We start from the raw sequence: 16,738 nt of genomic DNA, 5'->3' as shown, positions 1-16,738 counted from the left end.
ATAGGACACTTCGGGGTGCCTGACTGGCTCAGTCGGTTGAGCATCCAACTCTTGATTCCAGCTTGGGTCATGATCGCAGGGTTTTGAGATGGAGCCGGTGCATGGGGCTCTGTGCTCAGCAGGGAGTCTGCTTGGGATTCTCTCTCTCTCCTACCCTCTGCCCCTCTGCTCAATCCCCACTGGCGCTCTCTCTTTCTCTCTCTCTCTCTCTCTCTCTCTCAAATAAATAAATAAATCTCAAAAATAAAAAATAAAATAAAATAGAGCATTTAGTATATGAAAGCAAAGGAAGGTTGGAAAGATGCCAAAAGACTTGAGAGGGAAAGGACAAGAGAGAGCGAGCGAGAGAGCAGGGAGGGACAAAGGAGAGGAAAGTCTTATACCCACCACCTGTTCCTGTGACAGCCTGGTCTGATTTATTTTCGGCTCAGGACCTGCAGGCGCAAGGTAAGGGGCCTGATAGTTTGTGAATCCAGAACTTTTATTTTTGGCTCAAAGGAAGAAACCCTGAGACACAGAGAACTGCCATTGGAAGAGGGTACATTTATTGTGTTTTTTCATGTTTATTTACCTGTTTCCCCTTTTCCTCATCTACCGCCAACTAGAGTCTGACATAATGGAAGACATAAAGCTGTGTCATGGTGGAAGACATAAAGAAGTTACCTTCTTTAATTTAAAACTGCATTTTTGAGGGGAGGGGGGTGGGGGGATGGGTTGGCCTGGTGGTGGGTGTTAAGGAGGGGATAGATTGCATGGAGCACTGGGTATGATACGTTAACAACGAACCTTGGAACACTACATCAAAAACTAATGACGTACTGTATGTGACTAACATAACATAATAAAAAATGATAAAAAATTTTTAAAATCTCCATTTTTGACCATTTATCCCATATAAGCCCTCAATTATTCAATAATGATTTTTTAAAGTATACCATTCCCTTGTGAAATTCACCATAACTTCATTATTAAAATGATATGGAGGTACCATACCTTCAAAGAATTAACTCACTGCCTGAACTATTATAATCTGCTCTGAAACTTTAAAAAAATATATAGACTTTAAAAATACACTTCTCTAGGACCCTTAATTTCCTTTTATTTAAAATACATTTTAGATGAGATTATTACAAAGGTCCCTTTCAGTGCCTACCCTTATTTTTATTATAATGTATAATAGGAAATAAGTATAACACTTATAATTTTATAATGATCCAAATTAAACAGTATAATTAAAAAATCACCCACATTCACCCCTATGTGAAATTTCTTCTATGATCAGTGAGTTCCTTTTCATCTCCAAATAATACAGCATGTTTTCAAGAGGCACTTCCTGTCAAGCCTATAAAGGCAGATATTCTAACACATTTAAAATTAATCCAGACAACACCTGGCTCCCCCACCCCTCAGCCATGGTGCATGTGCCAGATTCCCCCACCTCCAATGACCTCAATTTTTGATCATCATTTAACTGATTGAATTTCTCTGCCACATCCCTGAGAAAAATGTAATGACAAAGTGCCATTCAGTGCTAGCTAACTCTAGTTTGTATGTCTTCCCAAATATTTTCCCAGAACCTCTAAGTTAGTTCACCACGTGTACTAGTTTTTACTAGGAGACATGTATATTTCACCAACAAAAAAGTTTAAAATGAAGCAATTTAATTAAATATCATTTCTTGACATTCAGTATTACTTAAGAGGTCAGTGAAAAAAAATCTCAATTATATTCATTATCTGTATGCCCAGAAGCACTGACATAGTATTAAATTTTATCTAAGGAAATTACTATTTATTACCTAAATTCAAATAATTAATTGTGTTATGCTTGGTATTTTTTTCAACAGATTGGATTCTTCAAAAGACCACTAAAGAAGAAAATGGAGAAATGACGTATTTTACAGGAGAAAAAAATACAGTTATTCGATTATCTATCCTCAGGTTTGCCTCAAATATGTGACAAGAAATTTAAGACATAGTCACATAACTTTATGTACTCCATCAGGGATTAATCACTTGGAAAATGACAAATCAAGGAAGATCCAAAAATAATACCATAAAGATATATTTTATAAAATGATGAAAAATATTTTTAAATAATTACTCTTTGTGTTATTTAAGTAAAATTACAAAGTGTTTTGAAGATGAAGAATAACTTGTACAAATATGTTTATATATTAAATCAGCATCCAGAGTATTTAAGAAATGCATAAAAAGATTTTTATGATCATTGATAAATTGAGCTTTTTCCATTGATTCCTGATGGATATCCACGTTCAGCATGATAGTCAACATTTGTAAATGACAAGAGAGGAATTAACCGAAAAAGATCACTTCTCTCTATTCAAATGAGACAATTTTCCTCGAGAGACTATATATAAAATATGAACTGAAAATAGAATTAAGTCATACAGAATACATTCAACATCTTTGTGTTGGGTTCTGTACTTGGAAAGCTTTTTGTTTGTTTGTTTGCTTGTTTGTTTTTCTCCCAAAGTGTTTGGAAACAATTGAGCTGATGGAAAATGAAGATAGACTTGTTTAAAGACAGCTCACGGAATGGATTAAGCTTTCACAGAACATGCTTAATTTTGACAGGAGCCCTAAAACTCAAAACTTTCATGCTGAAAACAGCACTTCACAGCAGTTTTGTGGGGCAGAACAGTGATTTGTAATGAAAAGCCCTCTTGTGTGTGGGATATGCTGAGATGGTTTCTGAATGGAACGTGACAGCAGATGCCACAGAAACGCCCACCTCATCTTTGCTGGGCAGCTTTTGAACATTATGGGTCCAGGATGTAACCAGAAGTAGGAGTTTTCTCAACTCCTTGGCAAGTGGTTCACTGAAACCCTCAAGCTGTGAGAGTATGTTTATTTTTAATTTTTTAAAGGTATTTAATTTTCCAAACACATTTCTTATTTTTATGAAAGGCAGCATTCTATTATAGTATTGCATTTTTACCAATAAGCCACTGTTTTTTTAGTGTGGCATATCAATATTTAAATAGAACTCCAGAAGTGTATTTTAAAGAATCTTAGGTTTGAAACCTTGCACCAAGAGAAAGATATCACACCTTTGTATGAGCTTCTTTGCTCCTGAAGTAATCATTATGGTGCATCGGACTCTACTGAAGCACAAGCTCGTAGGTTGCTCCGTTTCTTAGGAAAGTAACAATGGATGAATGTATCACAGCTGCATGTGTGAACTACTGCTGTAAAATTTGCTGATATTCCTGCAACAACTCCATCTCTCCACCTGGCTGACCATCACAAGACCAGCACCTGCCCAGCACCTTACACAGAAAGTCCTAGACTCTACTTTTCTCCAAAGCATCAAATCAAGGGAGAAATTAAATGCCATAGGTTTCATTTTTTAAACTAATTTCCAAGGAATTCTCTAAGGACTCAGAGTCCGCTCCCTCGTGCCTGTCTGCATCTACGTCTAAGATCCTGATGACCAAAATCATGCACCTGGGGAGTGCCCTGGTCATCAATACTAGAAGAAAGGCTCAGTGCTTCCAGAGATGTGATGTCCTCTTGCCGGTCGTTGTTCTGAAATGTCCACTTCGGGAATCTCCTTCCCACAGCCTATCTCCAGGTCTGGAAATCATTCTTCCTACCTGTTCTTTCCTTGCCCAACAGAACTCAGGTCTCTCTTACTCTGAGCCACCGCATTGCAAGCCTATTGGCAGCTCAGCACCAAAGTCAGCACATTCTTAGAATAAATCAAACAGGTAAACTTAAATTCACACTTGGCCTCTAGGACTGTCAAGCATCCTGTTTCAGTGAATGTGCACATTTCAACCAAATACGATGTTACAGGAATGTGCACATTTCAACCAAATACGATGGTAACCCGGAAGGGAAAGATAGAAACAATGGCATTTCGAACTTGTTAGGAAAGAGAGGAGGAACCACTGGGACAGATCAAATAGCTACGTATAAGCCTGGCACAGTTTTTAACAGAAGTCGTTCCCAGTTTTCAAACAACGTTTAATGAACCAGATATCCCTTTTCCCTAGTGCTATTATTTGTTGGGCTTTATGTATGTATGTGTGTGAGCATCTGTATGTGTAATGTGTAAACACACATGTACACGCGTGCGCACACACACACACACACACACACACGAATGGACACAAATCAAATACAAAATACCTCAGTCATATCAAATGGCCGGGTTTGACCAAATGACAAAAAAATAAACACAAAAGCTACACCAACAAGAAAAGTTTGATTCATCCATTTTCATTAATTCATTCATTCATTTTCATTAATATTTAACTTTAGGGCACAGTTCTGCAACAAAAGAAGTAAACGTGGAAGTTTTGACTAAAATAATAAATCAACAGTATGAGTGTTCTAAAACACAGTTAGCGATTAAGAAATACACCAAACTCTAATCATTTTATTTTAAAGCACTTAATAAGAGAAGTGAGTGCTATTTAGGACTATGGGTTTATGCCAAAAACTTTTTTTTGCATTGGTATTTTATAAAATTGATTATTTCTTCCATTGTGAACTAAAATATGTATGAAGTCCCTTTTCGGAACTTAGAATGGTATATTGGTAAATTATTCAACAACTAGCTCTCCAGGAGGAAAGAAAATCCCTGATTTGTATAATTTGCCAATTTCCATGATTTAAATAGTCTTGCCATGGCCATTTTCAAGCTACCAATATAACCCTAACCAGCTTGCAAAACCCCTGAAAATTGATCTGTCAGCTCCCACGAACCAGTATTAGCTGGCTTCAGCACACCATTGAAATAGATTAGATGACAATAATAGATGATAGATAAACAGATAGATAGGTAGATACAGAAATACAATGATATAGAGATATAGAGATATAACATGTTAGGTATATATAATGCATAACTACACACAATATAATCATCTTTCAAATTATGCTTTAAATGCTCATCTCAAGCCCAGCAGACATAATTCTATCCCTCACTCTTCAATTTCAATTTCTAGAATTATAGCCTTCCTTTAATCTTAATAAAATGATAAAAAAAAAAATCTTTCAGGAGAAGCAAGGAGTTGAAAGCAAGAAAATATAAAGGGTGACACCATGAAAATCAGACTTTGACAGCCACAAAGAAATTTTTACTTTCTCTAGGAATCCAGAGTCCTGAAACAATACTGTGAAGGTTCATCCTTTGCAAATATTTATAATTTCTGTGATCTAATTTGAAATTCAGTGGTTCCATTTATTCAGTTATTTTCTCTGAGCCTTAAAGTCATAGGCAATTTAATCTCTAAATATTTCCAGGTCATCAGTATGCTTGAAATGAGGCTTGTACGGGAAGATGTTTTTGCAAAATTTGATGCTTCCTCAACCATAATAAATGTACCTACACAAGCAAATACCTGTAAATACCTATAGATACGTATATTCTCTTTTCCTTTTACAAAACCAATATCTAGACTCAATTGGAAAACAAATATCTGCTCCAAAAGCAAATGTGGTTGCACAATATTTGACCAAAGCTGGGTTGTAGCTGTCGTGGGAAGCTGTGCTCACATTCTCCCCAGGCAGCCCCTGCAAGGGGCTTATAAGGGAACAGCCACCCCTCCAGCTCCCGGCAGCGCGCTTTCATAGAAGATGTCTTTGCCAAACATGTGGTAATCTGCTCCATGAAAATTAACTGTCTTCCTTGGCACAACACTGAGAAAACTAGGGAAGACCCAGGCTCCAAGCATGATTCATGTGCTTGGTGCGGTCACGTTATTGTTAACTAAAGAGGCTTCTGGCAGCTCCTTTTTTTTTTTTTTTTTTAACAAAATAATATCCTTTGCATCCTTCATTTAGTTTCAGCGCTTCTCAAGACCTCTACATTAGTCATCTCCCCCCACCCCACCACCAAGGGAGATTTTCCAGAAGACTATTGGAGAAAAACCCATTTACATGTCCTCTCTGTTTGCTGTGAATACCAGCTTCAGTGAACTGATCCTTTATACAGAATTTCAGGCCTCAGGTCTTCTGTGACACTATAAAGGCATGACATGATATAGGCATAATGTAACAGGGACAAAATGCCTTGTACTTCAGAGAAGGAATATCTTTAAATTTACTAACCTTTGTGGGACGCTGTCAGCATCTATGCCAAGAGTTGAAGGAAGGGTTTGTAGGATGTAGCCATCAGCACCCCGCAATCTCCATCCTCACCCATGGACACAATAATCCAAAAAAATTAAAGGAGGGCTCTAAAATCTTCAGACTGAAGCTGGTTTTTAATGTGATTTAACTGTAAACAGCAGATTTTTTTAATGCAAACATAGCTTCAAGACGAGTCCACTCGGCAACCCCTTTCATACCAAACTGCTGTCCCTAAACCTCTCCTGCCCAGGACTTCTGATGTTAACTCTGCCGTGCATTACAAAAGGGCTCAATTCTTCTGTTTCCCAAATGGAAGCGCTATTGTGCAATATCTTATGTAAAACAATAAAAATAGAGCTAACACCTAACATTGTGATCTGGTGAACAAGTCCATATCCTTGGTCCTCATTTTCTTTTTTTAAGATTTTTATTTATTTTTTTGACACAGGGGGAGAGAGAGAGAACACAAGCAGGCAGAGTGGCAGGCAGAGGGAGAGAGAGAAGCAGGCTCTCTGTTGAGCAAGGCTCTCTGCTGAGCAAGGAGCCGGATGCGGGACTCAATCCCAGGACCCTGGGATCATGACCTGAGCCAAAGGCAGACACTTAACTGACTGAGCCACTCAGGCATACCCCTTGACCCTCATATTAAAATTTAACCTTGAATTTTAAAATTCCATCTAGCAGCCTTTAGCCATCTACCTTGAGGAAACATGAAGAAGCCTGAGTCAGCTCCTAAGCCCCAACCGCATTGTCCCCTGCGACATCTGGCACCTGGAGGTCGGTCGTAACTGATGGGGATGGATACATACTTCTGCCTCTATGAAAGGCCTGAGCTTAACCCCTAAATTCATGGCACCCCAGATCAGCCTGGCCTCACCTCATATCAGATATACACATAAGCACTTCTTGCTGAAAATTGGCCATACTGAAAAATACAATGCAAGGTGAGTTATCATTTCAGACGTACTCTGCTTTGAGGTCAGCGTCTTTTTTTTTTTTTTTTTTTTGCCTTTTTAAATATATCAAAACCTTTCCCCCATAACTAATGAGTGCAGAACTTTACCTAAGACTTCCTTGCATTTGCCTCCTGCTACTGGCTGGAGAATATCCATGCTATGAGGACGGGCAGCAGGAGTCAGAGCCCATTTGCAGTATCTTTCTGCCTGCTGCCCTCCAGTCGGTCTCTTCTATTCTCAAGTGCACACTGGGGATGTTTTGTTTTGATCTGGAACTTCTTGGCAAGGCCATTACAAGCCTCGTGCCCCTTGCAGGACCTTGCATGGTTGCATGTTTTCTTCTGATGAGTTGAGACTTGGAAATCCTTTAATTATCTGACACATCACGGAAACCCTGGCAGTACACTAGGGACCAGTGACATTCCCAACTATGATGATATTTGATTTCACCATACTTCAAGTCACATCTTTATGGAAAAAAAAAAAAAAAAAGACTAAGTGGAATTTTAGAAGCTCTTCTGCCGAAGACAGAGACTCAATGCTTAATCTTTTATTTCACAGTGATCTGTGCATATAGATGGAGGACAAACTTTTAAAGAGAAATCTTCCAAGTAACACAGAATGAAAGCCAGGTGTCCTCTCGAACAATTCCCTGTTGCCATTACTTGTTCCCACCCCCATTTTTAAAGCAAGAGATTGAATGAGGAAAACTAAACATCATTGTTCCTCCACAGAGTTGTAGCCAAGCAGAAGGGAAGACACACCCCCACACAGAAACTGATCATGGCTTTCTGAGACACTGTAGCATGGTAGGTCCTGTGCCAGGTGGCAGCCAGTCTTCCTGTCATGCCCCCCTCAGGCATCTTGCATCTTGAGAGACAGGAAAAAAAAAAAAAAAAATGGTGGGGGAGAGGAAATGAAGCTATTTATCTTTTATATATACATCCTTCCTCCTCAAAATACCACAAGCTTCCTTTGACCACATTGTACCCACACACCATATTAACACATGTACTTTGCACGAGTAAATTGTTGATTCAATAAAAACATATTCTTACTTGCTTATTAACTAGGGCTAATTTGCTAAAGTTTAGTACACTTTGTCTCAAGTAAAAACAATCCTTTGAGGCAGCAACACACAGATCTTCTTCATACTGGAATCATTTCTCACAGGACATCCTGATACTTCCATTTAATTCCGACACCTCTTGGCCTTATTGCAGGATGCAACAGCTCGCTCTCTCTCTGCTTTCTTCACCAGGAAACATCGGCCTGTGAAGAGAATAGTCTATTGTGTATTACTACTGTGAGGGTGTAAAATTGTTAACGGTGTGAAGAATCGTATCCATTTGATTAAAAAGAAAAATATTGTATATAATAACTACTGCCCTGAAACAATTCTTCTATCACTCGAATAAAGTTTTCAGCATGGCCTGACATAAGGTATATTGCATTGTGTATTTTTTTTATTTACCTCAGAATAAACCTATTAAAATGAATAACTTGAGGGGATGTGCATTTCTGTAAGACTTTTATTGGACAAACTCATTAGACAAAAGTGTTTTCCTCTCCTTCAGAGCAAACACCTTTGTTGACTCTTAATTTATTAGATGTCTAACTTAAACCCATGTTTTAAAAAGCTGTTTTCAGGCAACAATCATTAAAGTGATAGAGTTAGAAATAGCTGAGAGAATAAAAGAATATTTTGAATACCCAATATATGGTATATCCTGTACACTGATTTGAGGTCAGAGGTTTGGTATTTTGTGTATAATTCTTTCTTATCTTGCGCATCAGCTGTGTATTTACGTCAAGGTAAAGGAGCATCCTGTCTTATCTATGAATTTTTTTCTAATGATTCAAAGAAGAATGGGATTGCTGTGATTTAAGTACATAAATTTTATCCAAGATTAGTATTTCTTCCAAAGGTCCAACTTTTTTTTTAGCTCCTTGGTAGGTTTTCACTTTGATGGCCTAAAAGGAAAAAACAAAAGCAAATAAAGTGTGTCTGTGGTGTTTCCTGTATACAATATAGCAATGTTATTAGTCTTTTGCAAACTTGACACAAAAGCCACAGAATCCGTATTACCACATATCTTCTTCTAATGGGATGTTTTAAAAATAAATAATCTGTTGTAACAATAGATTAGACCACATGGACAGAAACAAAAAAAAATCCTAAATGAAAAAAAAAAGTTAATTTCTTTATTTAACCTATAATTCAAAGAAATATAATTTTTAATTATATTTTAATTTTCCTTCTAGCCTAAGAAAGGGCTAGAAGAAGATATAAGAAGGAGTTTTAGTAGTAATCACACATGTTCATCTTGCAAATGTTTTCATCCTCAAAGCACACTGTAGGATGACTGAGGTACTTTTACAGAAGAAACAGGCAGACTTATGAGAAGATTATTTACAAGATCTTGTACTAATTCTTGCCAGCACGTTTCCAATGCCCTGTTTTTTCTCTCCACTGTGAGAAGTAGTTTTTCTGCCAGTTCACCTTTTGCCTAGGATGAGAATACACAGTGGAGGTACTAAGAAAAAATCTGGATATATTCACTATAAAATAAATGGCATACATCAGAATTTATTATTTGTAAGGCTTATAGCATAGGCACATACTTCACTTTCCTATCCCTTGTGGTGTCTTTTTTTACTTTTATAAAATTAATGTAATAATCTGCAGGCAGAAGTCAGGAATAATGTTCACCCAACAGAAGTGATCAATGAGGACTGGTGGTAAGTTCTATTTTCTTCTTTACAATAGTTATACTATTTGACCTGTTTTTAAACAAACGAGTATCAATTTTTAAATCAGTAAATAATTAAGGTAAAAGGGAATATGTGCACACTGTAGGAAATCTGAAAAACAGAGGAATAATTTTAAAGCAGCCATAATACCAGATATTTCTAACATCAAATTGTCCTTTTTATGGGCATACATGCTTATTTTTTACATATTTCTATTTTGATATGCTTAATACCACAGAGAACATGGTACCCTGTGCCTTCTAAAAATGTTACATTCTATTTTCAACTTTTCTTTGGTTTTAAAATGGTGATAGCCATCAAATTCTTTCCTTCACTCTGGAGCTGACAATAAATATATATATATATCCCCTCTCACCTTCCTTCTAAGTTAATAATCATTATACACACATATATATGCCATGGTAGAATTCTCCATAGTCCAGATGTCAAATAATGATGTTTTTTACCTACTTCTTCAAGCAGGGGTGGGATGGGCCAAACAGCGAGGAGTGGATACAAAAAGATGAGAAAGAATTCGCTAAGAATAAAAGCAAGCCATGAGAGACTGTGGACTTTAGAGACAAACTGAGGGGGGGGGTTTCTGGGGGTGGGGGGTGCGGTGAGCCTGGTGGCGAGTATTGTGGAGGGTATGTATTGCATGGAGCACTGGGTGTGGTGCACAAACAATGAATTTTGGAACACTGAAAAAAAATTAATTTACTTAAAAAAAAAAGAATAATAGCAAGTGTGGCCCCACTGATTATGCAAAATCAACTGGGTTATTTTATTAACAATCCTTGAAAAAGAAAGAATTTTTGCCAGAAACAAGAGCTGTCATCATTACATTAAAATCATTACAAACAAATGAAGACAGTGAAGGGGAAACAGAGGAACAAACAAAACACGAGGGATATAGAAAACACATAGCAACATAGCAAATGTTACTCCAACCATATCAAAAATTATGCTAAAAGTGAATGGTCTAAACACTCAAACCAAAAAGCAGAGATTGTCAGCCTTATAAGAGAATAAGGTCCCTCTAGAAGAGACAGACTTCAGATTCAAAGGCACAAATCAGTTGAAAGGGAAATGATGGGGAAAAAAATATGTCATGCCAACAGGTACCATAAGAAAGCTGGAGATAGCTGTATGAATATCAAACAAAATGAACATTAAGATGTGGAAAGAGTATAATCTTGTGAGAAAGGAGATCCCTGGAATTCTTCAGGATAGAGAAATCCAGATTTATACTTGAGTTGAATCTGATGTCTTACAGATTTTCCAGGACTCATTGGTGGCTGAAATGAAACTTTCTGGTGGATTAGAGCAGAATCATGGAGTCGTTCCACTCCGAGAGTTGAGTCTTAAATCGGTGTGTAGGGTCCTTGACCTGCGCAAATTCCAGTTACAATGGTCCAATTCCTCCCTTATGGCGGGAATAATAGGGCAAGCACCACTGTCTGCCAGTGGCACCCAGGCTGCCAGCCCCTTCACACATGAATGCAGGTTGGTCATGTGCCAATGCTCCAGTTCGTATTTGACTGGCAAGAACTGGCTTGAATTAATAAAAGCAGCATTGAAACATCTGCAGGTTCCATCTTTAGCTTCCACTTTGCTCAGCTATTTTTTTGTTTTTGTAGTATCTTTCAACCGAGCATGTGTGGCAGTAATTCAGAAGATACCACAATCCCGAATGGCATTCCAAAAGTAAGAGTGGAAATGCCTCAACCTGGTAAATAAAGAATAGTACCCGGAATTGGTCATCAGACTATAATTAGTGGAGCTGGAAATTAGCCATGCTGGAGACTCTTAACAGTCCTCGATGAAATGCCCAGGGCTCTTTAGTTTCACATGCTGAATCTCTCGTTTTCTATTTTCTTCTGTCCTTTACTCTCAGACTTTTATATTCTACTAGCACCCAAGTACCATCTGCTATTCCTTTTCATTCACTTTTCAAACGCTTTTTTTTTTTTTTTCATTCCTACCCACCCTGCATACCTCATCATTATAAGGTGGGGAATTCTGCAAAGATTCCAATTAGTGTATTATTTGACAGCACGGCAGCTTTTCACCTTCTAAGATGGACCATATCTTCATGAATGTAGATTGTATGTTTAAATGAAGAGTCATTTGTATTCTATAAGAGCTGTAAGAATTGGCGCTTGGGAAGCAGGTAGTTTTGAACGGAACTGATAGGGCTGGGTGAAGTCTCCCGTTTTTCTAGAAGCAGAAAACAAAGAGGAAGAAAATCACCGTTTATTGCCTACAGCCTACATGCCAGGCAATTTTCTTGTATATTATCTCATCACTAACACCGTGGTGATCCTATTATTATATTTGTTTTACAGGTGATGTAACTGAGACTCACAGGAATTAAGGGGCTGCTTCAAGATTACAAAGCTCATAAGTGGTGATGCTAAAATAAAAACCAAGTTCTATCTGGTTCCAAGGTCATTTCCTCCAAGAGCAAGGATTTCAGAAGTCATGGGAAGAGAAATGAAAACATGGAGATGGAAGAGAACACACATCGATCTTTGTAGTAGTTGGCACATAGTAGGTACTCAGAAAATATTTATTATTGAATGAATGCAAGAATTGATCATCTGAGTAATGTTTTATTTACCTAGGTATTATATCTCTTTGGGAGGAGAACCATGAACATATAGTATGGTCACTAATCATAGACTCATAGATTTGAAGGCAATTTAAAAGTCATCCAGTAATGGAAATTTCTCCACAATGTCCCTGATAGTATGTCCCAACCTATTTCAGGCTCTTCCAAGAGTGAGGTTTTCACTACTCCAGCTAAAAACCTTGCTCTGCTTTCGAGAAGCAGTAATTGTTTGAAAGCATGCCCTTATATCTCGAATTCTAATATTAACTCTGTATTAACCAAAGTGTTAGTTCTTTTATCTAAATCTTCCTTAACCTATTAATGGTATCTTAGCGTATTAAGTCCCACAAACTTACTACTTCTTGTCCAAAATGAGAGTTTAATTTTTCTGTCTCCATATTATTTTAATATCTAAAATTGGCTCTCAAGTTAATGTCTGTCAATTATTTTCCTTCTACCAACTTTCAGGACTCTCAGATGACTATTTTAACTTAAACAAAAAATTTTTTAAAAAACTGAAAAAATTGGATATTAGGATATTAAGATCATTACTATATGATAAACTATTTTAAAAATCAAGACAACATATGACAGTGCAGACTGTCTTTACTTCTACTGACTATGAAAGGAAATATCCATTCTCCTCAATCAATTTTTAGTCAAATCAGACAAATGTGCTTACACTGAAAATGCCTTTTAAAGATGTAATTAAATATGAAGAATTAGTCTCTCTTCTTTCCTTCCCTAAACATTGTGGCATAAACATTCACATTTTATTTCTTAACTCATATCCTAAGTTTGCTTCCCCCAGAGCTCTTTCCCCGTATGGTGTTTCTGTAGCTCAGATTTTACCCCACCCATCTCCCTTTCTATAAACATATTCTGTTTTTATTTTGGATTGTCAAAGTTTTAAATCATGATGATTCTGATATTTACACACAGCAGTTTATCCATTTCAAATCAGTAGCTCTGCAGGTTGCGAAAAATGTACAAAAGCATGTAACCATCACCATAATCAAGATATATAAGGTTTCTGTTGCCCTAAACGTTTCCACAAGCTTCTTTTTAGTCACTTCCTCTCCTCATCCCCAGCCTCCTCAATGGAGCTGATTCCTATCCGTTTAGTTTTGCTTTTTCCAGAAGGTCATATCAGAGGATTTATAAAGGATCTGCCTTTTGTATCTGCCTTTTCTCATTCAGTATAACTTGTTTGTTATGTGGCCATGTTGCTTCTGTATCAGTGTGTTCCTTTTTACTGCTGAAGAGTATTCCATTGTATGGATGTATTTTATGATTATGATATATTTATTAGTTAGTTTTTATTGTCTTTGAAACTTATAGGGTAGTGACGGGGTGGGGGGGATTGTGATTATATTAGAGTTGGCTATTTTTTTTTTTGTTTTTTCCTATGAGACAATATGGCCTTGAAAGGCAACCATGCTTAGTACTCAACATAATTACATGCCTTGTATTGCCTAAGCTGAACAGTACTCAGATTTTACATGCTGCATGAACAACCTGATAAATATATGTGATTCCTTTCCTTATAAAGCAGTTTTAAAATATTGTATCCAAAGTATAATTTGGCCACCGAATATAGTGGAAGGAAAATTGAACTTTGGAATCTGGGAGACTTGGGTCCATAGGCACACTCTGTCATGACTAGCTGCACTTGCTTGGGTAAGTGTCCTGACCTTGGCTTTCTAAGAATGAGCTTCTTCACTCACACAGTAGAGAACATAACACCGGCCCATAAGTTGTGATGAAAAGCCAGAATTTAAAAAAAAAAAAAAGTGGAATAATAAAACACGTGGCATGCTCAGCACTTGGTAGACAGTAAAGAGTTACCTCACTCTCCTCCTCTCAGCTCCCTCTCCCGAGTAGTCACTTTGGTACACATGGCTTTTTCATTTCTGTAATAATTTAGGGCAACAATGTAAGGTTTTTCTTTTAAATTCAAAATAACATATTTAAACTATTTTAAATGCTTTGTTGTAATTCTCCCTGTGGATGACAATAAGTGATTGTTTTTTAGTCAAACATATGCACATTTTCTTTGTGCCCCAGTTGAGAGAACATACATCTGTATGCTAACCATGTAAAGCAGCAACAGCTGGAGTTTGTTTGGTTTCAAGTTAAGTTATATATTAATGCATAGAAACTGACTCCGGAACGGGTTGACCTAATCTTTTCTGATCAGCCTTGATGTTTGTCACTTATCTTCTTCATCCACTTATTCATCTCTGTAATCTACAACCCAAAGATGAATACAGGAAGTTCTGCTGCTTTGCTACAGGTACAGAGAGTCAATAAGAGGAGCATATAAGGTAACTCTGATTTGAGAGGTGGGATGGAAAATCGACTATAATAAAAAATAAAAGGCAACTTATACACAGTGATACAACGTACTGAGCAGATGTGTTTATATCTTGGATTCTCACCCTGAGGCATGCAGTGGTTAGCCTATAGCGTTACAATAACATTTCTCTGACTCAAATCTTGCTTAGAGATGTGTAGGAACCTCAGGCCTAACTCTTTCCTTCTGATCTTCTGTGGGTTAATAGAACGTATAGCTCACACCTACCAATTAGCAGCAACACTGTTCTCCTGTCATACTTTTCCTTGGCTCCTCTAACTACCATGATGGTCCCAACATTCAACTTGGACTGCATGGCATGGTGCCCTGGTCATTATCATCTTCTCCAGCTCTTGGTGTTGCTCACTTGTACGTGCTTGGTGGTTTGGGGAAGAAAAAGACTTTTCCCTCTACTCTCCTAGGTGCTATTGCTAGGGCCCTGTGAATTAGATAGACAAAGAACAGATTAACAAGAAAAACAAAACAAGTTTATTAGCATGTTTATCAAGTGTATACATGGGAAACTCAGTGATGGTAACTCAAAGGGGTGGTTAGAACTTGGAGATTATATAGCATCTTAATAAAGAACAACAATTTTGTAGACAAATGACGAGGCAATGGAAAAGTGGTTTAGGCTTTTAGGGTTTAGCAAATAAAAGTGGTTTAGCTTTTAGGGTTTAGGCTTTTAGGTTTAGCAAATAATGGAAAGATAAATATATGGAGAAACTCATGAAAGTTAAGAGCTTGTGCATGCATAAAGGTTCTTAGGCAGATTTTTCTGTTGCCCTATCCAGGCTGGTAAGAGTTTAGAGTTGTCCCTGGTGACTAAGTATTATCCTGCCCTTCATGGTAGAAGGGAAAAGGCAGAGAGATTTTCTTGCGTCTGCTTATTCTCTATGCCTTCAGCTCAAAATAATCCTTATGTCAAATTGGGGTGGTGCACTCTGAACCCTTTCAGTGGCTTCTAACTTATGGTCATTCTCTCCTCTGGTTCATGATCCAGTAATGTTTCTATTGAAATGAGAATATTTACACTCTGTTTTTGTTAAAACCTAGCCAAAAATGCATCACTATCTTTTACTCTACCACTGGAATATTAGTACCACTTTGCTTTGTAATCCTTTTACTATCCACACCCCCCTACACACACACACACACACACACACACACACTCCATGATTTTGAACTGACATCTCGTTTTACTCAAATTAATCTTGCCCCTTGGAAACCTCTTGCTTCTTGGATCAATGTTTTATGCCTTACTCTCTCCTAGGGGTAGCTCCTTCCCTGGAAGTCTCGTAGCTCAAATGGTTCTGCCAGATTAACCCTCCAATTTCTGTCTGGGTTCTCAAGTTACCTTGCCTTCTATGAGTGCCTCCTCTGTGCCCTTTAGTTGAAGGACACACAAATATGCATGCATACAAAAGTACACATACACCCCTACACAACTGCATGTTTTTTTAAAAAATCTTTCAAGATTATTTTTAAAATGTACTAAGATAGAAATATGTAATGTTAAGACTTATCCAACAGAACAACTTAAACATGTGCAGTTATTGTATGTCAGTCATACCTCAATGCACCTATTAAAGAAAATACAATTATAATCACTATTACAATCTTATACTTAAAAATATATACATAAACATATTGAAAGAGTTTGTGCTAGGGCCGGAGCTGAGTTTTAGTCATATATGTCATGTGGAATTATGTAGCTGGGGAAGGAGAAAGCAGAGAATGGAAAAGAACAGAAGCCAAATTGCAAGGAAATATGGTGGAAAAAATTTCTGAGTCAGACTCAAAAACAGAGCCAAAGGTCAAGGGGAAATAGTGTTCCTGGATAAATGTAGTAACTCGTTTGAACATTTGGTGACCCCGCTACTCTGGACCCAGCTATGCATCCTGGGGAGGACTGGGGAGGGAAGAATGGCCACAGGTAAATCTGACAGGACCT

The 16,738-nt window shown here is 37.5% G+C and overlaps 1 protein-coding gene across 2 annotated transcripts in view; it reads left to right on the top strand.

Moving 5' to 3' along the window:
• The window catches only part of ITGA1 (integrin subunit alpha 1), a 177,742-nt gene extending 165,329 nt beyond the window's left edge, over positions 1-12,413 (top strand). Inside the window, exons 29-30 of one of the 2 annotated variants that reach the window (XR_014309618.1) lie at positions 1,847-3,597; positions 12,163-12,413. Coding sequence is in view for 1 of the 2 variants with exons in the window: in XM_082723222.1 (XP_082579348.1) it covers positions 1,847-1,891 (45 nt within the window). In the remaining variant the exon portion in view is untranslated. Of the gene's footprint in view, positions 1-1,846; positions 8,507-12,162 lie in introns of those variants that run through there. The other variant, XM_082723222.1, reaches the window with a different exon arrangement.
• The last annotated feature ends 4,325 nt before the right edge of the window (positions 12,414-16,738 follow it).

Source organism: Mustela nivalis (genome assembly GCF_964662115.1).
Source record: "Mustela nivalis genome assembly, chromosome: 3".
Classification (NCBI taxonomy): domain Eukaryota; kingdom Metazoa; phylum Chordata; class Mammalia; order Carnivora; family Mustelidae; genus Mustela; species Mustela nivalis.
The sequence above is the reverse complement of the archived record's forward strand: the minus strand, read 5'-3'. Positions and strand labels throughout refer to the sequence as shown.